The 25,921-nt window shown below is 38.6% G+C and overlaps 1 protein-coding gene and 3 non-coding genes across 4 annotated transcripts; 3 read left to right on the top strand and 1 right to left on the bottom strand.

Annotated features, from left to right (window-relative positions):
* Positions 1–16,669: 16,669 nt before the first annotated feature.
* Positions 16,670–24,159, top strand: LOC125255722. Its single transcript, XM_048171150.1, has 4 exons — positions 16,670–17,455; positions 17,555–17,764; positions 22,079–22,482; positions 22,789–24,159. Exons 1-4 carry the CDS (start codon positions 16,912–16,914, stop codon positions 23,938–23,940), a joined length of 2,310 nt encoding a protein of 769 aa, XP_048027107.1. The 5' UTR covers positions 16,670–16,911; the 3' UTR covers positions 23,941–24,159.
* A 915-nt stretch (positions 24,160–25,074) lies between these two features.
* trnam-cau lies at positions 25,075–25,148 on the top strand. Its single transcript has one exon. It is a non-coding gene; the product is annotated as a tRNA-Met (tRNA).
* A 391-nt stretch (positions 25,149–25,539) lies between these two features.
* Positions 25,540–25,622, bottom strand: trnal-cag. Its single transcript has one exon. It is a non-coding gene; the product is annotated as a tRNA-Leu (tRNA).
* A 97-nt stretch (positions 25,623–25,719) lies between these two features.
* Positions 25,720–25,793, top strand: trnam-cau. Its single transcript has one exon. It is a non-coding gene; the product is annotated as a tRNA-Met (tRNA).
* Positions 25,794–25,921: the final 128 nt, after the last annotated feature.

The raw sequence follows: 25,921 nt of genomic DNA, 5'->3' as shown, positions 1-25,921 counted from the left end.
ACACATCAATATTGTCAACCAGTAGACATGGACAAAGCCATAGAATGGGCGTGGTGGAGGGGCTCAGTAGCGCCACCTTTTGACAAAAGTGGGGGGGTTAGTTTTTCCTACAGTCACCAAACTCGGTACACCATATTGTTCTCATCAAGCCGGACAATTTTCTAATTTACATTCATTAGCTCCGACCAACAGGAAGTCAGCTATTTTGGTTTGAATGTTAATTTTTTGAAAAAACAGGCTATGAATTTTATACTACTCCTACAGGGTTTATCCAATTTACACCAAGCTTTTTTTAACTTGTTGCTAACACATTGAAGTTGTTTAATTGCAAACGGATTTGGATATCTCAAATGGTTTGGCCGTGGCGAGGCAACGAATTTATGGCAAGAAAGGGAAACAAGTGTTATAACTCCTGCATACATTAATTGATTTTGATGAAACTTCGGCTTAGTCTTCGTTGTACAAGGCTGATCACATGGATGTGACTATTGTGATTCAAAGTCATAGCGCCACCAACTGGAAGCAGAAAATGTGTCACTTTCAGCATACATTGAGATCACCCTCTTATTTTTACCTGATTTGCTTCAAAATTCATCAGAATAATGTTAAAACTTGGCACATGTAATCCTTTGAAAATGGGCAGGGAGGAGGGGCTCTATAGTGGCACCTTGTAGTGCAGTAAATGTGGAGTGAATTTGACATAGTCCTTTGATGTTTAACCGTTTTAAGTGCCTATTGCCCGCTGTGCACAGTTGCCCTGAAGCCACCGGGGTGGCGGTGCACCGGGCTTGGGCCCGCCATCGCTGCTCGCAGCTATATTTATTATTATTATTCTTCTTCTCCAAAGTGAATCGCATTTTAGAGGGCCTAAACGTGCTCGAAAACTCACGAAACTTTGCACACGCGTCAGAAGTGGTGAAAATTTACGTCTGTTATGGGTTTCGGAATTGGGCGTGGCAAAATGGCTCGATAGCGCCATCTAACGTACAGCCCCGCTCGCTACATATCACTAGGGGTTTGAAATTCGGTACACACATTTATCAGCCAGTACCTACAAAAAATTATCTTGGAGCGAAATCCGAAACCAAACAGGAAGTCAGATATTTTGAATTAATTCACCGTTTTTTGCATTTTCCAGATGTTGTACTTTAACGAACTCCTCCTAGAGATTTAATCAGATCAATGTAATTTTTGGTCAGTCTAATCTAAAGGCCTTTGTGACGTTAAATTGCGAAGATCTAGAGTTTTCACTGAAGGGCGTGTCTGTGGCAGCCTGACAAATTTTGATGTTTTCGCCATGAAAAAGGAAGTTGTTGTAACTCAGACAAACAATGTCGGATCTCCCCCAAACTTCACATGCTTTATTAGAGTCCTGACCTGAAGACATCTTCATAACAATATTCAGTTACAGTCATAGCGCCACCTGCAGGCAACAGGAAATGACATTTTTTACACTGTGATTAACTCCTCATAGATATTTAACCAGATCAACATAATTTGTTGTCAGTCTAATCTTAAGATCTTAGCGATGATAAATCTCAAAAGATCTTGAGTTTTCGCTGAAGGGCGTGTCCGTGGCAGCCTGACAAATTCTGATGTTTCGCCATGAAAGAGGAAACTGTTGTAACTCAGGCATACTATGTCTGATCTGCTCCAAACTTCACATGTGTGATAAGAGTCCTGGGCCTGAAGACATCTATATGACAATATTCAGTTAGTATAGCGCCACCTGCTGGCAACAGGAAATGGCATGCTTTACACTGTAATTCACTCCCAGTAACACATTTCAATATGCCACGAAGGTCCAAACATGCTAGAGACACGTTAAATCATGCAACCCTTGGCTAAGTGCTAATGTATGCTATTAACGCCACGAAACAGGAAGTTGTTGTAACTCAGGCATACAATGTCCGATCTGCTCCAAACGTCACACATTTCATAATATTTCTGGCCTGAACACATCTATATCACAATATTCAGTTATTTTCAAAGCGCCACCTGTTGGCAGCAGGAAGTGTGGCACTTTGAAATGATTTTGCCATAATTCTCCTGTAATTACTCGCTTACATGCATGTTACCCACTGTTCGCTGTTTTCCTGAAGCCAACGGGTGGCGGTGAGCCCGGGTGCGAGGGCCCTTTCATCGCTGCTTGCAGCTTTAATTATTATTATTATTCTTCTCCAAAGTAAATCGCATTTTAGAGGGCCTAAACGTGCTCGAAAACTCATGAAACTTTGCACACGCGTCAGAAGTGGTGAAAATTTACGTCTCTTATGGGTTTCGGAATTGGGCGTGGCAAAATGGCTCGATAGCGCCATCTAACGTACAGCCCCGCTCGCTACATAACACTAGGGGTTTGAAATTCGGTACACACATTTATCAGCCCAGTACCTACAAAAAATTCTCTTGGAGCGAAATCCGAAACCAAACAGGAAGTCAGATATTTTGAATTAATTCACCATTTTTTGCATTTTCCAGACGTTGTACTTTAACGAACTCCTCCTAGAGATTTAATCAGATCAATGTCATTTTTGGTCAGTCTAATCTAAAGGCCTTTGTGACGTTAAATTGCGAAGATCTAGAGTTTTCACTGAAGGGCGTGTCCGTGGCGGCCTGACAAAGTTTGATGTTTTCGCCATGAAAAAGGAGTTGTTGTAACTCAGACAAACAATGTCGGATCTGCCCCAAACTTCACATGCTTTATTAGAGTCCTGACCTGAAGACATCTTCATAACAATATTCACACCTGATAAACACCTGCTGGCAACAGGAAGTGCCATGCTTTATACTGTAATTCACTACCAGATTCACATTTCATCATGCCACGAAGTACCAGACATGCTAGAAACACGTTAAATCATGCAACACTTGGCTGAGTGCTAATGTATGCGATTAACGCCACGAAAGAAACAGGAAGTTGTTGTAACTCAGGCATACAATGTCCGATCTGCTTCAAACTTCACGTGTTCAATGATAGTCCTGGCCTGAAGACATCAACATGGCAAAATTCAGTTACGGTAAAAGCGCCACCTGTTGGCCGCAGGAAGTGTGGCATTTGGAAATGACTTTGGCATAATTCTCCTGTATTCACTCACTTAAATGCATGACGCCCACTGCTCACTGTTTTCCTAATGCCAACGGGTGGCGGTGAGCCCGGGTGCGAGGGCCCTCTCAACGCTGCTTGCAGCTTTAATTATTAGGGCCCAAGCCAATGAAATGGCGAAGGGCCCTCTTGTTCTTCTAAGGATTATTATTAGGGCCCAAGCCAATGAAATGGCGAAGGGCCCTCTTGTTCTTCTAAGGATTATTATTATTTTTTTTTATTTTTTTTTTTATTATTTTTTCCGTCTTCTGGGGCTTTTTGGGGGCCTTAACATGCTCAAAAACTCCTGAAAATTTGCACACACATTGGAATCTGCGGCCATTAGGACGCCGCATAGGCTGGTACCCGGGCGTGGCAGGGGGGCTCGACAGCGCCCCCTTGAAAAAAGTCTGAAAATTTGGTCCATATATTAAACACGCTTGCACGTATTATTATGAAACTCGGTACACATATAGACCTCATCGGGCCGAACAACTTTCGTGCTCTAAGTTAAACGCCACCTCAACAGGAAGTCAGCTATTAAGGGTTGTTTGAAAAACGCATGCTCTGGAATTTGATATACTCCTCCTAGGCGATTAATCCGATCGCCACCAAACTCGGTCAGCATGAAGACAAGACATTGATGATTAAAAATTGCCAGCGGATTTTTGATATCTCGAACGGTTTGGCCGTGGCGAGGCAACAAATTTATGGCGAGAAAATGAAACAGGAAATGTGTTATAACGTCTGCATACATATATTGATCTTTATGAAACTTCACGAGTGTGTTGGTTGTAGTAGTCTGATCACATGGATGTGACTATTGTGAGTCAAAGTTATAGCGCCACCAACTGGCAGCAGGAAGTGTATCACTTTTTGAAATGCTTTGAGATCACTCTCTTATTTTTACCTAATTTGCTTCAAACTTCATCAGTGTAATGTCAATACATAGCAGATGTAGACCTATGACAGGATTTTTGATATTTGAAATATTGTTGCCATGGCAACAGGTCAAACTGTAATAATATTCTTGAGTGTTTTTGAGGCTCTTAACATGCTTCAAATTGCATGAAACTCGACACACACATCAATATTGTCAACCAGTAGACATGGACAAAGCCATAGAAATGGGCGTGGTGGAGGGGCTCAGTAGCGCCACCTTTTGACAAAAGTGGGGGGGTTAGTTTTTTCTACAGTCACCAAACTCGGTACACATATTGTTCTCATCAAGCCAGACAATTTTCTAATTTACATTCATTAGCTCCGACCAACAGGAAGTCGGCTATTTTTGTTTGAATGTTAATTTTTTTGAAAAAACAGGCAATGAATTTTATACTACTGCTCCTACAGGGTTTATCCAATTTACACCAAGCTTTTTTTAACTTGTTGCTAAAAAATTGAAGTTGTTTAATTGCAGACGGATTTTGGATATCTCAAACGGTTTGGCCGTGGCGAGGCAACGAATTTATGGCAAGAAAAGGAAACAAAGTGTTATAACTTCTGCATACATTAATTGATTTTGACGAAACTTCGGCTTAGTCTTCGTTGTACAAGGCTGATCACATGGATGTGACTATTGTGATTCAAAGTCATAGCGCCACCAACTGGAAGCAGAAAATGTGTCACTTTCAGCATACATTGAGATCACCCTCTTATTTTTACCTGATTTGCTTCAAAATTCATCAGAATAATGTTAAAACTTGGCACATGTAATCCTTTGAAAATGGGCAGGGAGGAGGGCTCTATAGCGGCACCTTGTAGTGCAGTAAATGTGGAGTGAATTTGACATAGTCCTTTGATGTTTAACCGTTTTAAATGCCTATTGCCCGCTGTGCACAGTTGCCCTGAAGCCACCGGGGTGGCGGTGCCACCGGGCTTGGGCCCGCCATCGCTGCTCGCAGCTATATTTATTTTTTTTTTTATTTTTATTTTTTTTTTTTTCCGTCTTCTGGGGCTTTTTGGGGGCCTTAACATGCTCAAAAACTCCTGAAAATTTGCACACACATTGGAATCTGCGGCCATTAGGACGCCACAGAGGCTGGTACCCGGGCGTGGCAGGGGGGCTCGACAGCGCCCCCTTGAAAAAAGTCTGAAAATTTGGTCCATATATTAAACACGCTTGCACGTATTAGTATGAAACTCGGTACACATATAGACCTCATCGGGCCGAACAACTTTCGTGCTCTAAGTTAAACGCCACCTCAACAGGAAGTCAGCTATTAAGGGTTGTTTGAAAAACGCATGCTCTGGAATTTGATATACTCCTCCTAGGCGATTAATCCGATCGCCACCAAACTCGGTCAGCATGAAGACAAGACATTGATGATTAAAAATTGATATCTCGAACGGTTTGGCCGTGGCGAGGCAACGAATTTATGGCGAGAAAATGAAACAGGAAATGTGTTATAACGTCTGCATACATATATTGATCTTTATGAAACTTCACGAGTGTGTTGGTTGTAGTAGTCTGATCACATGGATGTGACTATTGTGAGTCAAAGTTATAGCGCCACCAACTGGCAGCAGGAAGTGTATCACTTTTTGAAATGCTTTGAGATCACCCTCTTATTTTTACCTAATTTGCTTCAAACTTCATCAGTGTAATGTCAATACATAGCAGATGTAGACCTATGACAGGATTTTTGATATTTGAAATATTGTTGCCATGGCAACAGGTCAAACTGTAATAATATTCTTGAGTGTTTTTGAGGCTCTTAACATGCTTCAAATTGCATGAAACTCGACACACACATCAATATTGTCAACCAGTAGACATGGACAAAGCCATAGAAATGGGCGTGGTGGAGGGGCTCAGTAGCGCCACCTTTTGACAAAAGTGGGGGGTTAGTTTTTTCTACAGTCACCAAACTCGGTACACATATTGTTCTCATCAAGCCGGACAATTTTCTAATTTACATTCATTAGCTCCGACCAACAGGAAGTCGGCTATTTTTGTTTGAATGTTAATTTTTTGAAAAAACAGGCAATGAATTTTATACTACTGCTCCTACAGGGTTTATCCAATTTACACCAAGCTTTTTTTAACTTGTTGCTAAAACATTGAAGTTGTTTAATTGCAGACGGATTTTGGATATCTCAAACGGTTTGGCCGTGGCGAGGCAACGAATTTATGGCAAGAAAAGGAAACAAAGTGTTATAACTTCTGCATACATTAATTGATTTTGATGAAACTTCGGCTTAGTCTTCGTTGTACAAGGCTGATCACATGGATGTGACTATTGTGATTCAAAGTCATAGCGCCACCAACTGGAAGCAGAAAATGTGTCACTTTCAGCATACATTGAGATCACCCTCTTATTTTTACCTGATTTGCTTCAAAATTCATCAGAATAATGTTAAAACTTGGCACATGTAATCCTTTGAAAATGGGCAGGGAGGAGGGGCTCTATAGCGGCACCTTGTAGTGCAGTAAATGTGGAGTGAATTTGACATAGTCCTTTGATGTTTAACCGTTTTAAATGCCTATTGCCCGCTGTGCACAGTTGCCCTGAAGCCACCGGGGTGGCGGTGCCACCGGGCTTGGGCCCGCCAACGCTGCTCGCAGCTATATTTCTTCTTCTTCTTCTTCTTCTTCTTCTTCTCCAAAGTAAATCGCATTTTAAAACTCACGAAACTTTGCACACGCGTCAGAAGTGGTGAAAATTTACGTCTGTTATGGGTTTCGGAATTGGGCGTGGCAAAATGGCTCGATAGCGCCATCTAACGTACAGCCCCGCTCGCTACATAACACTAGGGGTTTGAAATTCGGTACACACATTTATCAGCCCAGTACCTACAAAAAATTCTCTTGGAGCGAAATCCGAAACCAAACAGGAAGTCAGATATTTTGAATTAATTCACCGTTTTTTGCATTTTCCAGACGTTGTACTTTAACGAACTCCTCCTAGAGATTTAATCAGATCAATGTCATTTTTGGTCAGTCTAATCTAAAGGCCTTTGTGACGTTAAATTGCGAAGATCTAGAGTTTTCGCTGAAGGGCGTGTCCGTGGCAGCCTGACAAAGTTTGATGTTTTCGCCATGAAAAAGGAAGTTGTTGTAACTCAGACAAACAATGTCGGATCTGCCCCAAACTTCACATGCTTTATTAGAGTCCTGACCTGAAGACATCTTCATAACAATATTCAGTTACAGTCATAGCGCCACCTGGGGGCAACAGGAAATGACATGTTTTACACTGTGATTAACTCCTCATGGAGATTTAACCAGATCAACATCATATGTTGTCAGTCTAATCTTAAGACCTTAGCGATGATAAATATCAAAGATCTTGAGTTTTCGGTGAAGGGCGTGTCCGTGGCGGCCTGACAAAGTCTGATGTTTCGCCATGAAAGAGGAAACTGTTGTAACTCAGGCATACTATGTCCGATCTGCTCCAAACTTCACATGTGTGATAAGAGTCCTAGCCTAAAGACGTCTATATGATAATATTCAGTTAGTCATAGCGCCACCTGCTGGCAACAGGAAGTGGCATGCTTTATACTGTAATTCACTACCAGATTCACATTTCATCATGCCACGAAGTACCAGACATGCTAGAAACACGTTAAATCATGCAACACTTGGCTGAGTGCTAATGTATGCGATTAACACCACGAAAGAAACAGGAAGTTGTTGTAACTCAGGCATACAACGTCCGATCTGCTTCAAACTTCACGTGTTCAATGATAGTCCTGGCCTGAAGACATCAACATGGCAAAATTCAGTTACGGTAAAAGCGGCACCTGTTGGCCGCAGGAAGTGTGGCATTTGGAAATGACTTTGGCATAATTCTCCTGTATTCACTCACTTAAATGCATGACGCCCACTGTTCACTGTTTTCCTGAGGCCAACGGGTGGCGGTGAGCCCGGGTGCGAGGGCCCTCTCAACGCTGCTTGCAGCTTTAATTAATTAATTATGATTGTGCCCCCTCAAGTAAAGTCATGACATAATTATGCATTAACAAACCATTAGTTAATGTTAGTATATGGTTAGTTAATTATGATTGTGCCCCTCAAGTAAAGTCATGACATAATTATGCATTAACAAACCATTAGTTAATGTTAGTATATGGTTAGTTAATTATGATTGTGCCCCCTCAAGTAAAGTCATGACATAATTATGCATTATTAAGCTATTAGTTGATGTTAGTATATGGTTAGTTAATTATGATCGTGCCCCCTCAAGTAAAGACATGACACGATGCACGTACAAATCATTCACTAATATATGAATAAACACTAAGAGTGCCGTCCTTATTCCTTTACACCCCGGTGCAAAAAAACAAAATAAAATGTATTTGTATTTTATTTTTATTTACATATTTAAACATATATGGACTTGAAAGCAAGCCATAAACATACCTGTAAAGACACACATAAGGCACATTTACATGTAAAATCGGGCGCGTCCACAAGCTAATGCTAATCAAAGCATAGACATTTAAACGACAAAAATACAAATACAGTTAATAACTGCACATAACCTCCTGAAAACCCCAATAAAACATACATGTAAATATGTCTTTAATTATGAATTCGGCTTACCAAAGCAGTCAACATTTATTAGTTTAAAATGCCAGCAACACAAAGAAACAAACCTTACATACTTTAGTTCCGGGAATAATCTATGACTATTTAGCTATGACTAAATATAAATGAGCAATAAAATTCAGAAAACGGTTTAGATCAAATTAAATTTATTAGTGGTAGTTAGTCTATTTTCCACATTTGATTCGACAGATCTATGTAATTAATGGCTAAATAATCATGTGCCATTCCAATCATTTGTCACAAAGCTGCAGATGGCAGATTATGATATTACAGTGTAAATTATGACAGTATTAAATCACGTTTAATTCAAATTCAGAGTACTTCTTAATTGTTTACTCTTATGGAGCCTGATTTATTTAGTTTACCCCTAAATGTTAATTAATGCATTAATTATCAAACATGTATTAACGCATAGTTAAGGCTGCTGTTTTCATGCATGAATCCTTATGACTCCTGTAGTAGTTAAGGATCACTCTTCATTAGTTCATATCTTAACTAATCATGAGTTCATGTTGAAGTAACTATTAATTTAGGTATTAGTTCATGATTATTCATGTACTGTTATTGTAAAGTGTTACCGATTTTGTGTGTAAACAGTTGAAAAAAACTAGTTTGAAATTGCTGTATTGTGTATTACATGTGTCGTGATGTTTACAGATTGAAAAATGTCCGATGCAGTCTCGCGGCCAGACGACCTTGCTTGGAGCGGTCCCAAAGTGTGTGTGTGGTTTTCACACTCAAAAGGTAACAATGTGAAGATGTTGCTAGTATTTTTTTTTTTAAATAACTTGCTGAACAAATGTTTCTCGTTCAAAAATGATTGTAGCCTGTGTATTTTTGTGGTTGTCTTTAGCAGGCACAAGCACCGAAGGCTGTGGAACAACAGTCTGCTGCTACAGGACCAGCACCGGAGGTCATGGAGCAGAGTCAGCCTCAGCTTCAGCCTGAGCCCTGGCCTACTGCATCGGTGACATCTAAAATTATTCCAAGTTTGTCAATGGTAATAACATTTTTTTTTTTTTTTTTTTTTTTAAGAATTGCAATTTTAATATAAGTTTTGAAGTATAAAAGTCTTAAGTTCAGTTGAAATTGAATGAAGTACTGGAAGTAAAAAGCTGAGATGGCTGGTATGTTTTTATGGCTACCTGCCAATTGTCACACCTTGTACAAGGGCAGCTGTAGTCTGTTCAATGTCTCAGATGGGTTTAGTCATATAATCCAGTAAAATTATAAAAGAACAATGTAACCTATGTGCTCTCTTTCTTCTCTGGGCTCTGCTCTTGGATTCTTCTCTTTCTCTCTAATTCTTCTCTTTAAAGGACACTCTCTAATTGATCTTTATCAACTCTCTGCCTTCATGTATCTCTCAGGTAACATTCCACTTATAAAGAATTATACATGTATTATTACACTCACATCCTTCATGGTAACCTTAATTACTGTTAATAAATGTTTTTTTCTTCATGGCAAACTAGTTTTGATTTTATGTCATTTTTAAAAGGTACATTTTCAATTACAATATACTCACCGTCTAGTAAGGCCTTCCCACACATTTTCTGTTCTAACTTATTTCAGTCTGTGTAAGTAATGGGATGGTAATACACACGCAATAAAATGTACAAAAAAACATACAGCAAGAGAGCAATTCCTTTAGTTAAACAATCAAATATAGTTAATAGATATTTAGATATTTTCAACAAGGAACAATAGATATTTTCTCATTTACCAAAAATATAATTATATTTTTTGTTATTGTGCCGTTACAACACATTTTTCTTTTTATTGAAATTGTTTTGTTCTATTTTAGTTCACCAAGCCAAGATTCAGTGGGTCCCACATTGCTGCAGCAAAGCCAAATCTAACTGTGGCTAGGAGACCATCTCAGATTGTTGGCCAACCCAGCGCAGCAGTGTCCAGTGCCCCAGTACCAAGCACCACTGTCTCTGTAAGTATACTGGCACAATCCACATTGCATTCTATGAAGACACATTCCACTACTGTGAACTTTTTAGAAACATATTCCAGGAAATCTTACCATAATGAAGTAAGAGCAATACTATACAGTAATATATAATGTTTTAATTAAACATATTTTATATACACTACTGCTCAAAGGTTGGTGGGGTCAGTATTTTTTTTTTAAAGAAATTGACACTTTTATTCAGCAATGATGTATTAAATGCATCTGAAAACAGATTCAAATAAGCAGCAGTTTTAAAATTGCAATATTATTTCCCAGTATTCCTACATTTGACTGTATTTTAATCTTCTTTCAAAATCAAAAAATCTTACTGCCCCCAGACTTTTGAACAGTACTGTATAATTTAATCTAGGATGAGTTAAAATTATTGGACACTTATGTTTGACTGTTTCTCTTGTTATACACTGTGTGCAGAATTATTAGGCACATTGATTTTTTTGATCATATTTTTTTTCCAAACACATTTTACCAATTCCAATCCACATCAATCTTAATTACTACTATTAATATTGTTTTTAATCATTTATAAGTGATATATAATTATTCATGAAGGCTGGAAATGAAAAATGCCTTATATTCAGGTGTGCAGAATTATTAGGCAGGTTTTCCTTTACAGGCAAAAAGAGCCAAAAAAAGAGATTTAACTCAAAAATGATTAAATACTCATGAGAAGGATGCAATACTAATGCAATACTAGAAATTGCAAAGTTAAAGCATGACCAAGGGACAGCAAAATGCTCATTGGGTCAGCGGGGTCATACAAAAACAGGTGGAGCAGAAAAGAATCATGTTAACTGCAAAATAATTAAGAATTAAAATGAAGAATTAAGTGTGAAACCATCAGGAACCTTTTAGTCTCCAGCGCCACCATTTTCCAGAACTGCAACCTACCTGCAGTCTCCAGAAGTGCGAGGTGTCAGGATCTCAGAGACTTAGGTTAGCTAAAGAATCCTAAAAATGACCCACTCTTAATAAGAATCACAAGCTGAAGTGTTGTAAAATACATGAAGACTGGGTTTTTATAGGCCTTATAGACAGACAGCTTGAGAGTGACTCCTGAAGGACCAGTACCACATCCTCTTGTACCACTGTTTGAAGAATTTATCTTCCAGAATCTGGGATTAAGTTTTGGAAGATCATTTTTAGTCCATCTCTGCAAGACGGACATTTCAGGATAAGAGATGGACTAAAAGTGAACTCCCACACCTTACTGCCAGATTCTGGAAGATAAATTCTTCAAGAACAAATAAATATCACTTATAAATGATTAAAAACAATATTAATAGTAGTTATTAATATTGATGTGGATTGGAATTGGTAAAATGTGCTTGGAAAAAAAATATGATCAGAAAATCAACTTGCCTAATAATTCTGCACACAGTATATATACAGAGATGGGCGTAAATACATGGAAATGTATTTAAAATACAAATACAAAATATTGTGTGGAAAAATTTGTATTTAAATACAAATACAGTATTTAGTATTTTGAAAATACACAAAATACATGTGAAATTGAAGATTCAGTGCAGGTATCCCTATTAGGCTGAAATCTATCTGGGCCTATTCTGAATGCCAAAAAGCATTTAGATGTGTGCAACTACTTAGAAACTTTTGTTTTAATTTTATATACCTCTTCCCTTCCCCTGCCCTGTAGGAAATAAAAAACTACACAAAAACAACAACTAATTTTTAACTTTTATTATGTTTTATCACCATCATTAAAAGCCAATGTGAAAATGTGTAATTTGTTAGCTAATTATAAATAGTCACAGTGAATTAAGAAACTACATAGGCCTACTGACTTTTAATTCCTTACCTCATTTCTGCACTCTCTGTCATTCTCTCTCTCTCTCTCTTTCTTAAGTGCTTGCTTCCTTGCTGGTAATTACAAATAAACTTATGTAGTGCAAAATAGCAGCCATTTATATACTTACTTCTGACAAGGTTACAATGTAGTCTATTACTTATGGTGAATAATAATGTGAATAATTTTAATAAAATAAGTGAGATCATACAAAATGCATGTTATTTTTTATTTAGTACTGTCCTGAGTAAGATATTTTACATAGAAGATGTTTGCGTTTAGTTCACGAGACAAAACAATAGCTGAATTTATTAAAATAACCCCATTCATAAGTATGTGAACTATTGATTCTCAATACTGTGTGTGGTTACCTGATGATCCACGACTGTTTTTGTGTTTTGTGAGGGTTGTTCATGAGTCTCTTGTTTGTTCTGAGCAGTTAAACTGAGCTCTGTTCTTCAGAAAAATCCTCCAGCTCCTGCAGATTCATCAGTTTTCAAGGATTTTTGCATATTTGAACCCTTTCCAGCAGTGACTGTATGATTTTGAGATTCGTCTTTTCACACTGAGGACAACTGAGGGACTCAAACACAACTATTAAAAAAGGTTTAAACATTCACTGATGCTCCAGAAGGAAACACGATGCATTAAGCTTTTGAATGTAAATATCAAGGTAAATTGTACTTAATGTTTCTTCCGGGAAACATGCAAGTATCTTCTGTTGGTTCCGAAGGGCAGTACTAAATGAAAAACAACGATATTTAAATATAATAAGAAAAATTGTGACATCTTCATCATGTTCAAAAGTTTTCACCCCCGACTCTTAATGCATCGTGTTTCCTTCTGGAGCATCAGTGAATGTTTGAACCTTTTTTAATAGTTGTGTTTGAGTCACTCAGTTGTCCTCAGTGTGAAAAGACGAATCTCAAAATCATACAGTCACTGCTGGAAAGGGTTCAAATATGCAAAAATGCTTGAAAACTGAAGAATCTGCAGGAGCTGGAGGATTTTTCTGAAGAACAGAGCTCAGTTTAACTGCTCAGGACAAACAAGAGACTCATGAACAACGATCAGAAAACATAAAAACAGTCGTAGATCATCAGGTGACCACACACAGTATTGAGAATCAATGGTTCACATACTTATGAATGGGGTTATTTTAATAAATTCAGCTATTGTTTTGTCTTGTGAACTAAATGTAAACATCTTTTATGTAAAATATCTTACTCAGGACAGTACTAAATAAAAAATAACATGCATTTTGTATGATCTCACTTATTTTATTAAAATTATTCACATTTTCACAGATTCTGCAAGTGGTTCACATACTTTTTCATGACACTGTAGCAAAGAATAGGGATGGGTGATATGACCAAAATCTTAATTTTATTTCACAGTAACAATATATGGCATGGTTTCACAATTATCAATATCAGTTTTGATACCACAGCAAAAACTGAATTTCAAACTCTTTTGATGCTTTTTTTACGCAAGTAGTATAGTAACTTTTATATTTATTTAATGTAAAGTTTATTTGTTTCTATATACATAATTAGAAAATATAAAGTTTATCTAAAATAAAAAATGTTTTAATTAGAAATCACTTTTTTTGGTGAACAATAAAACTAAAAGTGTAGTGTATCTTTCATCATTGTCATCACAAATGCACACAATCACTACACTAAACTGATGGAGACAGACAATGATTAACCTAATTATTTCGTCTCTACATAAACAAACATTTGCATAGATGGGTAAACACAATCACAATTTGGAAATGTGTCCAGTTACATTTTCATAAAGCACCATGTTCAAAATTTAAAATGATTACATTTACAAAATGAGCCTGCATAGCCAAAATAATGAATAAAGTAATGGTCGGTGTTTAATACAATCGTTAATTTAAATAAATAATTAATGAATTAAAAAACATATATAACACAGTATTGTTCAATTTAGTGTTATACATATGTTATCATATTAATATGTTTTGTTCTAATGTCTCAAGTCACAATTTCAAGTTTACTGGGTTTAACTTGATTATTTGGTTAAGGTTTAAGAAGTGTACTAAAAAACTTTTTCACATGTGTCGTCAAAATGACCCACAACCTAATCAGTTTACATGTGAAGAAATCCATTTATTCACAAACTTCTCACGAGACGAGTGTTTGACATAGTATAAGAGGTGTTTGACAAATTATTCGGCATATCGTTTCAAATTATTCGGGGCGTGTCTGGTCTGAACTAGTTGATGCATGAAAACAACACCCTGATAAAGAGGTTGACTGTCTCAAAGTATTTTGAGTATTTTGAAAATACAAAAATACTCATATTAAATGTATTTAAATACAAATTACATTTGATTTTTTCCAAAGGCTTTAAAATACAAAATAGTATTTTGTATTTCAAATACGTATTTTAAATACACGTATCTGAAATACTGCCCATCCCTGTATATATATATATATATATATATATATATATATATATATATATAAACATCTATTATATTTCACTGCATGATTGTACAGACACAAGACCCTCTGTCCCCAGAACCACTGCAGATGTGACAAGTCCTGCAGAGTCTTGCAGTACTGTCTCTGTAAGTAATTTCAAATTCTGTTTCAAAATTTGCATATTAACTGCCACAACTCACTAGTCACACAAAATAGCGCTAGCAGCTGACACATTTAAAAAAATAGAACAAATTTATCAATTTTATCCTATTTCCCTGACATTTTGAATGTGATAACCAGTAGCTTCCTAAAACACTTTCAAGCTGAAAAACAACAACAAAGTAAAGTCATGTCAGTGCTTGGCTCCTCTAAGCATCAACTTGATATTATATTTAAAGAATTGTAAACAATTAATGGTTGTTAACATTCATATATTTAAAAATAAAGAGATATTGTTAGTAAAATGACAGAAGAGAAGCTTTCTTGCTGTTGATGTTTTATATATAACACTGGCTTTAAGAATATTTATGTCATTTCATTCCTTTTTGGATGACAGTAGTGGTTAATACAAAGTTACCAGTTTTATTGTAGCAACAATCACTGTTATACCAATGGTATTTTGGTGAAACTCATAATAACCATAACAATTTTATGTAAATAAAGCTCTTATTAAACAAATGACCTTGCTAGACTAAATGTTTTGTCTTTTTCCTTCACAGACTGCTCCTTCGGGGGCATTATTGCAAGCTTCATCTGCAGTTCGACTTCATCGTTTGTGGTCGGAGACATTGCCACCAGAGGATCACAAGTGGATTGCCAGCAGACTTTTTAAAATGGGGCCCAAGGGAAAACCAGAGCTTCGTGACAACCTACAGCTCTGGTATTACCCACCACAGCCAGCACTTGCATACAATCAGGCTCCAGCTCCAGACAGATTTTTTTGTCATGCGCTTTTGCTGTGGATGCCATTTAAGCTGTGGAGGGTCAAGGTTCTCTGTCCCAATCCTGCCTGCGGACAGCATCAACTGACAGGAGGCGGTCTGCACAAAAGGGCACGGCAGGTTTTAGACATCGATAGGATGTACAACATGGTCACAGAAACCCTCATCTGTACCAAGTGTAAAGCCTCGAATGTGTCCTGGAGTCAGACTGTCCTGCAACAGCTGGATCTGGGCCATCGCTCTGAGTTTCGGGTCATCCTCATGCGGAAGTAAGTGCACTTTCATTCCACATCCAGTTGATAGCCCATCGTCACATATTTTTGCAAATGATTTATAAATCAAATATGTAAAATGTATAAATGTGGGGATTTTGCTTTTCCTAAGGTATGCCTGTGATATGCGGGTCATTCGGCTCCTGCGTGAGCGTGGACTAGGAAACAGTCCCACACGGGTCATAAAACAACTGCGTGAGAACCACAGCGAGGAGTGGCTGCAGCGTCTGGCCCGGTACACCACCCAGTGTGTGGACTTCCTCAATCGACCCGGGGTGTTGCCAATAAAATTCCAGGAACCCCCAGAGCCTACAGTGGTGCCAAGCTGCAAGTGGCTGCTCACAGTATACAGCCAAGACATCCTGACAAGGCTGGATGAAATCCATGCAAAGATAACATCTACGTATGGATCAGTCTTAAAGATGGATTCCACTAAAAAGGTTAGCAGTGGATTTTTGTTAATTTATGCTATTTGCTATTATATTACTTTCAGAGCATGAGTATCATACTCTACATGATGTGATGTTTCATTATACTGCATGCTTCCTGTCATCCACCGCAGATCACTAAGAAGCTGGCTGGGACGGCAAGGGGAACGGGACTCTGGCTTACCTCTGTTGGCAATGAGTTTGGTCAGGTGCTCATAAGTGTGCTGACAGCCCAGGAAGGAGCGGGACTGGACATGATGGTAAGATGGCTTGGTGAAAAGGTACCAGCAGGCTGGCGTGGATCCACCTGCTGTTTTGTATGTGGACTGTGGCTGCTGCACTGAGGTGGGCGAGACCAAGCTGAAAACCAGGTTCAGAGGTTGGCCAGATCTCATGATACGCTTGGACGTCTGGCATTTTATGCGCAGGATTGCCTTGGGGTGTACAACTGATGCCCATCAGCTGTATCCCATCTTCATGTCACGGATGTTAGCGTGCATTTTTGAGTGGGATGCGGCTGATGTTGCTATGCTTCGCAAAGCAAAGAGAGAGCTGCTGATGTCCCAGGGTTGGCCTGCGCTGACAGATGAAGATGTCAACAAGCATCTTACCAGGGAGGAGCTGGCTCTCCATTGCCGGAGGAGGACCCATGGAGAGGAGACTACCATCCTTCTCTTTGAGCGGCTGCTTACAGAGCTCCTGAGCAGCAAGGGCAATGACTCCCTGGGTGTTCCTCTCCTGGACAGAGAAAGGATGGAGCACATCTGGAGTGTCCAGAAGAAGCACATCAAATGTATCCAAGACCACCCTGGTGTTGTGCTCTATACAGAGACAGGGAGCTTAACCAAGGGAGGTGTGCTTCTGAAGACATACAGATGTGCCAGAGGCTCCACTTCTCTTGAGTCCTTTCATTTACACCTGAACCGTTTCATCCCAGGTATGTCTTGGTTACACACACTGTGCATGTGTAAAGAAAGAGTATTAAGTGTCATTGTGTTTTTCATTAACACTCCCTAAACACTGTGTCTATTTATAGGGACCAGTGCCAACAGTCTGAACTTTCAGATTTATCTGTTGGAGGGACTACACAGGTGGAACCAGGACCGGGAGGCTGCTTCCCTGTCATCGGAGCCATCAGCTTTGCGCAGTTACACAGGAGAACTTGTTCACTGTGTGAACAGCAATTATGAAAAGCTGTTTGGCAGGAAAGTGGTCCCCACGTTTTGTCCCCCTGCACGTTACACTGGTAAGAGAATTTGTTATTGTTAATGAACTTCTGTGTAATCTCAGTCTACCCAGGTGTAAAAAAAGTACACGTCTATAATGTACATAAAGTGCTCTATTTCTGCGCACTAACTTTGTACTTAATATACTAAAAAATGATTCTTTAGTACTAATTAAGATCATCTTAAGAACATCTAAGTGTACTCAACTGTGCTATTTTGAGACAGCATTAAATATGTGCTTTTAATGTGCTTTTAATATATTATCTCTGTATTTAAAAAATATATTTAGATACCACTTATAGTAGATTTGAACCCATAGTGTACTACAAGTGGTAACTAATTTTTTAAATACAGAGATAGTATATTAAAAGCACATATTTAATGCTGTCTCAAAATAGCACAGTTGAGTACACTTAGATGTTCTTAAGATGATCTTAATTAGTACTAAAGAATCATTTTTAGTATATTAAGTACAAAATTATGGGTCCCAGTATTTTAAATTTAATAAATAATTGTTTGATGACTGGAGTGGTGCCAGCAAATTTTAAACATGCCATAGTGCAGCCAGTTGTAAAGAGATCTGGTTTGGACCCCACAGACCTGGGCAATTTTAGACCTATTTCGAAACTGCCTTTTCTTTCGAAGGTCTTGGAGAAAATAGCCTTTACTCAATTACAATTATTTTTAGGAAAAAATTCAGTTTTCGAAGTCTTTCAATCTGGCTTTAGAGTAAAACATAGTACGGAATCAGCCCTTTTGAGGGTTCAAAATGATATATTACTAAGCGCTGATACTGGAGCCTCATCTATCTTACAGTTTTTTTCAATTGCTAACATACTTTTGTCCATTCTGTAGTCACATTTTCAAAACTCTAAACACATTTAGCAGAACATCCGTCTGTTGTGGCCATACCATTAACACAATTCATGTCGTTTTCACACAAAATGCAGTCAATTAACACATTTCTTAAATGCTTAAATTTTCTTTTCATATAAGCTTACCTCACACCAAAATCATGGATCTTTCTCATCTTATTTGCAAATGCTTAAACACAGCAAGTCAGAAATGAAGACCCAATGTTCCAATCTTTAAATATAGGATAAAACATATACTTTTGCAACAACAGCAGCTCAAAAGTATTTGAAAAAATATATCAAACAAATACTGAAACAACTGATAAGCATTTTTAATTAGCAGATCACTGAAATATTGAGAAATAGCAGATTCCAATCTCAGTTGGAGGAATAGTCAGGGGTTGAACTTCTTTCCATTACATGGACATACACAGTAAAATAGGACTCTTTGAATTTGTTCAGTGTGGATGAAGAACAACACAGAGGAGCAGAGAGAAAATAATATCTGGGTAAGGGAGAAGAATAGATGAAGGAGGAAAGGAGAAGTTGGATCAGGACAAGGGAGAAGAAGAGGTAGAGGAGAGGAGGAAGAATGTGTGCTGGACTGTGCATCTCTGTTTTTTTCACTTACATATGTAGAACCTATGAAAGCTTATTTCTGCCATGAATAGAAAATAAAAAAGGTAATTATGTCTTTTTATCTCACAATTCTGACTTTTTAAACTCAATTCCTATAGTTTACATATCACAATTCTGAGGGGAAAAAGTCAGAATTGTGAGATGTATATTCACAATTGCAAAATAAAAAAATAAAAAAAACTGAATTGTGAGATAAAAAGTCACAATTACCTTTTATACTTTTTTTATTCTGTGGTGGAAAAAAGCTTCAACAGTAACCAAAGGCCATGTATGTTGGATTTGTTGTTGATCAATGGCAGCAATTTCATGTTTTCATTTCAGTAAAAGCTTCATGTAAATCTTTTACTACAACGATTCCACTACCATTGTTCCATATATGCAGAATATGTGGTCTGCATAGGGGACTAGCTACCAAGGGGACACCATCCCAACCTCTATGGGCACCATCAACACCACACACCCAACCCTAGAAAGAGATTTCAACCAAGGGGGACATTGAAGTCCTGCATAGGGGACTCATCTGACCAGTAGCTGTCCTGAGCATTTCTGTTACTTTCTTCTTCTTCTCTTTTTCTACCGCACATTCTATAAAGTAATGACTCACTTCTTTTGCCAAGAATGCACACATTCAACACTCAACCAAACATGTAGAATGGCTTACATGCATTATACTATTACTGTAGTAAAAGGAAACTGAATTATAAAAACAATGGATTTCATATTTTCTGCAGGTAGAACTGAAACATGACAAGTAATGCAGTTTTCATAATGCCATCAACTGTTAGTATTTTGAGAGTCATTGCGCTTTGATTGACTATATGTTCATGTTGAATAGAAAACTAGTGCTAGTGTTTGACAGAACGACTCGATTTTGAATCAGGTTTGCTGTGTTTTGATAGAGTTAGTATATGTTGAAAAAGGTTGTGTTTGTGTTTATATAAGAAAATTTGGTTTTGGGCAGAAAATTAACTATTTGGCTAATTGTGTGATGTTTGTGTGTTGCTGTGTTAAGAGTTTAGAAAAAGTACTTTAAGTATTGCTAAACGCTTGTTAGCAATTGAAAAAAACTGTAATGTTACTGGACCTGAGCGCAGCGTTCGATACGGTCGATCACAATATTATGGTCTCCCGGTTAGAAAACCATGTCGGAATACGTGGGATAGCTCTTCAATGGTTTAAGTCATATTTAGCCGACAGGAGCTTTGCAGTGAAGTTGGGTGAATGTTTGTCTACTTCAGCTCCTCTAATATGTGGGGTCCCACAAGGGTCCATTCTTGCCCCCCTTTTGTTTTCTTTGTACTTGCTTCCTTTGGGAGCTATATTTAGGAAGCATGGTGTCTCGTTTCATTTGTATGCCGATGACCAAAGATTTATCTGCCACTTAAAAAAGACGGTGGTTCTGATATTTCCCCTCTATTGAATTGCTTAACAGACATCAGGGACTGGATGGCGTTAAATTTTCTGAAATTCAATGAAAATAAAACCGAGATCATGTTTTTTGGCTCAAATGGAAAACAGGGTACCACAAATTCTGTTCTTGGACCGTTGGCTAAATATAGTAAACCAGTGGTGAAAAACTTAGGAGTATTATTTTACCCAGAATTTAAATTTGATAAACAAGTTAACTCTGTGGTCAAATCCTGTTTTTTCAACTTGAGACTTGTTGCAAAGATGAAGCCTTTTCTTACTTTTAAAGATTTAGAATTAGTTATCCATGCTCTTGTGTTTTCATGCTTAGACTATTGTAATTCTCTTTTCATAGGAGTTAGCCAGAAGGACCTGTCACGCCTACAGTTGGTTCAAAATTCAGCAGCGAGATTGTTAACAGGCACTCGAAAGCATGACCATATTACTCCAATTTTATTCTCCCTTAAGTGGTTGCCTGTACATTTTCGAATTGAATATAAACTTTTATTGTTTGTTTTTAAATCCTTGAATGGACTGGCACCAAAGTATTTGGAGACCATAGTAAACCGCTATTCTTCCGTTAGGCCCCTGAGATCTTCTGATCAGCTTCTTTTAGCAGTCCCTACATCTAAACTAAAACAGAGAGGAGATCGGGCCTTCTCAGTAGCTGCTCCAAAATTATGGAACTCACTGCCTCATTCTATTAGGTCTGCCCAGACAATTTCTATATTTAAATCATTGCTAAAAACTCACCTATTTAATAGGGCTTTTAATGTATCGGTTGATTGATTCCTAGGTGTGTATGTGTGTTATGCTTTGTATTTTTTATATTAGCTGTGCTTTGTATTTTTCCCAATTTCTATGTACAGCACTTTGGACAACTCTGGTTGTATTGAAATGTGCTTTATAAATAATAAATACAAATACAAAATACAAAATTAGTGCGCAAAAATAGAGCACTTTATGTAAATTATAGAAATGTACTTTTTTTTCACCTGGGTATATATTACAATTGACCGTATAAATTCTACCATATCATATTTGATATGCAAATTTCTAAAGGCCCATTAATTATCAACATGACCAAAACTTCTGGAAACATGCCCTCTGTCGTCTGATTGCTAGTCCATATTTTTTATCAAGTAAAAGGCCTTTTATTATAATTGTACAATCTTCTACCTTCAGCTGGTGCTTCATGTGTCTTTTTGCTGTGAAATCTTTATTGATTTTCAGAGAGTAATTGTTAGAATAGATTTTATATTGTTAGTAATATTTGAGAAACATTTACTGGACTGAAGCAACTTAGGTTTACTTTATTAGAAAAATCATGTTACAAGTAAATAGCAAATATGATCATCAGGCTTTTGAGGAACATTTATTTGTATGTCTCTCAATCATCATTGCATTTAATTGTGTTTATTGTTTTTATTTCAGGTGAGCTCATTGGAGTGCAGTATCTGTTCCAGCAGACTGGTCAGGCACTGCAGGACATGAATCCAGACTCTGAGCAGACTGCAGAGCTCATTGAGGACCTCAGTGTGGAGGAGCGGGATGAAGATGAGGGCTTCTGTGAAATTAGCGAGGATCACACCATAACAGATCCAGAGACTGTTCTGTCACCACCCTCCTCCACTCTGACACTGGATTCTTCCACCCTGGTCACCAGCAGTGCCACCTGCATCCTGGGCTCCTCATCCCCTTCACTGGTCCCTGACCCCACACATGGCCTCAGAAAGTCTCCATCACCTGGACCCTCAGGGACTGCTGTCCCAACTGTTTCACCTCTTCCATCGGAGCCAGAGGATGATGATGATGATGACGATGATGATAGAGAGATGGTAAATACCACTCCTTTGTATCTCTTTCAAATGTACTAGAATAAATCAGACAGTGTTGAATTAACATTTAGTGCTTTAAATCTATACTTTCCACATATTTAAAATTTAAAAGTACAGCCTAAAGTCATTAGTAAGCAGCAAATACTCATCAAGTCAAGTCAGCTTCATTTCTGTAGTTCTTTGTATTATACAGATGTGTCAAAGCAGCTTTACAGTGATAAACAGGAAAATAACAATTAATTATGGAATTACGCATTAAACAGATATGATGTAATTATTTTATTATGTGTTTGTGTTTTTAAACAGGCTGTTGACCACCAAAATGTGCCAGGATTCCAACATGTGGACAGGCTGGCGGAATATCTGGTGGAGCTTCGGAATCACACAGCTCTCAGTCTGACAAATCAGGAAGCCAACACCATTATTGGACTTTGGCAGAACCTGGATGAACGGGACAAACAACGTGTGGTCTACGCATCTCGATACCAGAGGAGACTGCTGAGTAGACGCTTCAGGGTACCAAAGAGGCCCACTCACCCTGGTGTAGAGAGCACCACCAGATGTGTGCTGGGTGCAAGCAGTGCACCTGCACAGTGGCCTGACTGTTGCCGTCTGGTGGAGACGATCTTCATCAGGCTTTGCTCTATCCATCCAAGTCCTCAAAGAAAGGGCAAGGGAACCCTCTCAAGATGGTCTTTGATCCTGCAAGACTATCGAAGGATTAGGCAGCTTGTTCTTGGTAATGGCTTGGTGATGGGAGGAACATCACTGCAGCTGGTGGAGGTGAACCAGAACACCCTGATTAACTGGCATAATAACAGACAGAAAAAGCAGGAGCTGTCTGTGCTGCTTCAGGGCATTCAGTTGCCTCAACACCTCCCCGAAGCTCAGGAGCCTCTCCAGGCTGCCAAACGCCTACACACTGAGCCAGAACAACCTGGGGACCAGCACCAGTACAAGCTACCAGAGAGCACAGCAGGTCAGGCAAAGCAGAGGCAGACTTCTGTTGGGCGGCCCCCTCTCAGACCCAAGGCACCAGTGCAGAGCCAGATGTTGGTTACACCATCAGCACCTGGAGCATCACTGCAGATGGTACCAAATCTGCTTATACCTGCAGGTATCCAGGGTGTGCCGATGTTTCAGGGTGTGCCAATGTTCCAGGGAGTGCAAATGGTCCAGGGAATGCCGATGGTCATGCCAATTATCCAACCAATGTTACAGCCAACAGCTGTACAGGGCATCAGCTCGCACCCTGTTGCACCAGCTGCCAATCCAGGAGCTGTGCCCAAGAGACCCTACAACAGAACTGTAGAAGCAAACACCTGTAAAAAGTGTGGGCAATTTAAAACTAGTGCAACAGGACATAGCCAGTACAGAGGCAGGGTGTACTTCCCACAGACTGAGACTGTTACCAAAGAGGCGTGGTTAGAGGAAATGCGGAGGACCATTTCCAAATAATCTACATATGCATATATAGATATATATAATATTGTATATATACTGCTAATATATATTGTGAACAGTTGTAAATAGTTGAGTTCACCATTGGTAATACTTGTTTTGAATATTATTTACCTTATTTAAATTTTTTCATGTCATTTAACTTTTTATTTATTGTTTTTGAAAACTTATTTAACTTTTCATTTAACTTATTTGTTTTTAAAAAAGTATTTAACATTTTATGCACCTTTTAATTTGATTTCAACAATTTCTTATTTTATTTAATTTAGTATTCATTGCTGTTCTGTTGGCATGATTGTAAAATAAAAACAAATTGGCAAGTGATTGCTTTTTGAGTTTTACTTTTATAACACAACACACAGTACACTGCAACAATATAAAATTTGTGTATAAAAAGATAATTTGTACATTTTGTTATTCTTGTGACAGACATTTTAATTACTATTTTATGGGTTGCATCTTTATTCATTACAAATAACAGATTTGCAATAATAATAATAATAATATGACAACTACTAAATAATAACACAGTTCCATTGGTATATTTTATTTTTCATGAAAGAATATCAAAAACCACAACAAATAAAGTACATTGGTATATTTTATTTTTCATGAAAGAATATCAAAAACCACAACAAATAAAGTACATTTGTATATTTTATTAACGTTGGAACAGTTTGCATTCAAAAAATAGTTTATTTAATGAAATTACAACAAAATGAATGAAATTACAAAAAGTTGTCTTTAGCTGGATTCGAACCCCGGTCTTGGTGAGCACCTGCAATAGAAAACAGTGTAAATATAAATGGGCGATTTTTCCACACTAAGAAACCAGAAGTTGTCGATCAACTCAAATGCTAAGCAAGGAATAGCTCTAAACGTCACATTTCACCCTTTCTTTTCTTCATTTTTTCTTTCTCTTCTTCCCCTTCTCCTCTTCTTCCTTTCCCCTTTTCTTCCCTTCTTCCCCATCTTTGTTGGACTATTGTTCCCCAGCTTGAGCGCAGCACCTTAGACCGCTCGGCCATCCTGACACAAGGGCTGAGGGTGAGCAGTAGTTTTGGAGCTCCACCGAATGGCAGATGATAACTGGAAGCTAGTGCTTCACCGCTCAGCCCAGCCAAAGCACATGCCTCGTTGGCGCAGTTAGGCAGCGCGTCAGTCTCATAATCTGAAGGTCGTGAGTTCGAGCCTCACACGGGGCAGGGTGGTGCTTTTTGGCGCACGAGAGCGTTTAGACGAAAGAGCGCTTTCCTTTATTCCCTTTCGTGTGATTGTCCATTTCTCCTGGGGCCAAAAGGCTCTTCGGCTCCCCTGGAGGCCAGACCGCATGACATTCTGAGAAAATCGGTGTCATTCCAAGTAGTTTCCCTGAATCTCATTAAATTGCGTGGCGTCCTCTGAAATCGTTGGACGCGCAATGCCATTGAAATCCAGTGTTTTTGTAGGACTAGAGGGGTATAAACGCAGTCGTGGTATTCCTCTCGTGTTCGTGTAATGCGTGGCAGCGTTGTTGCAGTGCTCTTGTTAAGGTTGAAAATCAACTCGCCAAAGGGTTAAAGACTCTAGCTTGAGCCCACAGCTAAAGGTTAGCATTGTCAGAAGTGGGATTCGAACCCACGCCTCCAGGGGAGACTGCGACCTGAACGCAGCACCTTAGACCGCTCTGCCATCCTGACACGAGGGCTGAGGGTGAGCAGCATTTTTGGAGCTCCACCGAATGGCAGATGATAACTGGAAGCTAGTGCTTCACCGCTCAGCCCAGCCGAAGCACATGCCTCGTTGGCGCAGTTAGGCAGCGCGTCAGTCTCATAATCTGAAGGTCGTGAGTTCGAGCCTCACACGGGGCAGGGTGGTGCTTTTTGGCGCACGAGAGCGTTTAGACGAAAGAGCGCTTTCCTTTATTCCCTTTCGTGTGATTGTCCATTTCTCCTGGGGCCAAAAGGCTCTTCGGCTCCCCTGGAGGCCAGACCGCATG

This window comes from Megalobrama amblycephala, linkage group LG20 (genome assembly GCF_018812025.1).
Source record: "Megalobrama amblycephala isolate DHTTF-2021 linkage group LG20, ASM1881202v1, whole genome shotgun sequence".
NCBI lineage: Eukaryota > Metazoa > Chordata > Actinopteri > Cypriniformes > Xenocyprididae > Megalobrama > Megalobrama amblycephala.
The sequence above is the reverse complement of the archived record's forward strand: the minus strand, read 5'-3'. Positions and strand labels throughout refer to the sequence as shown.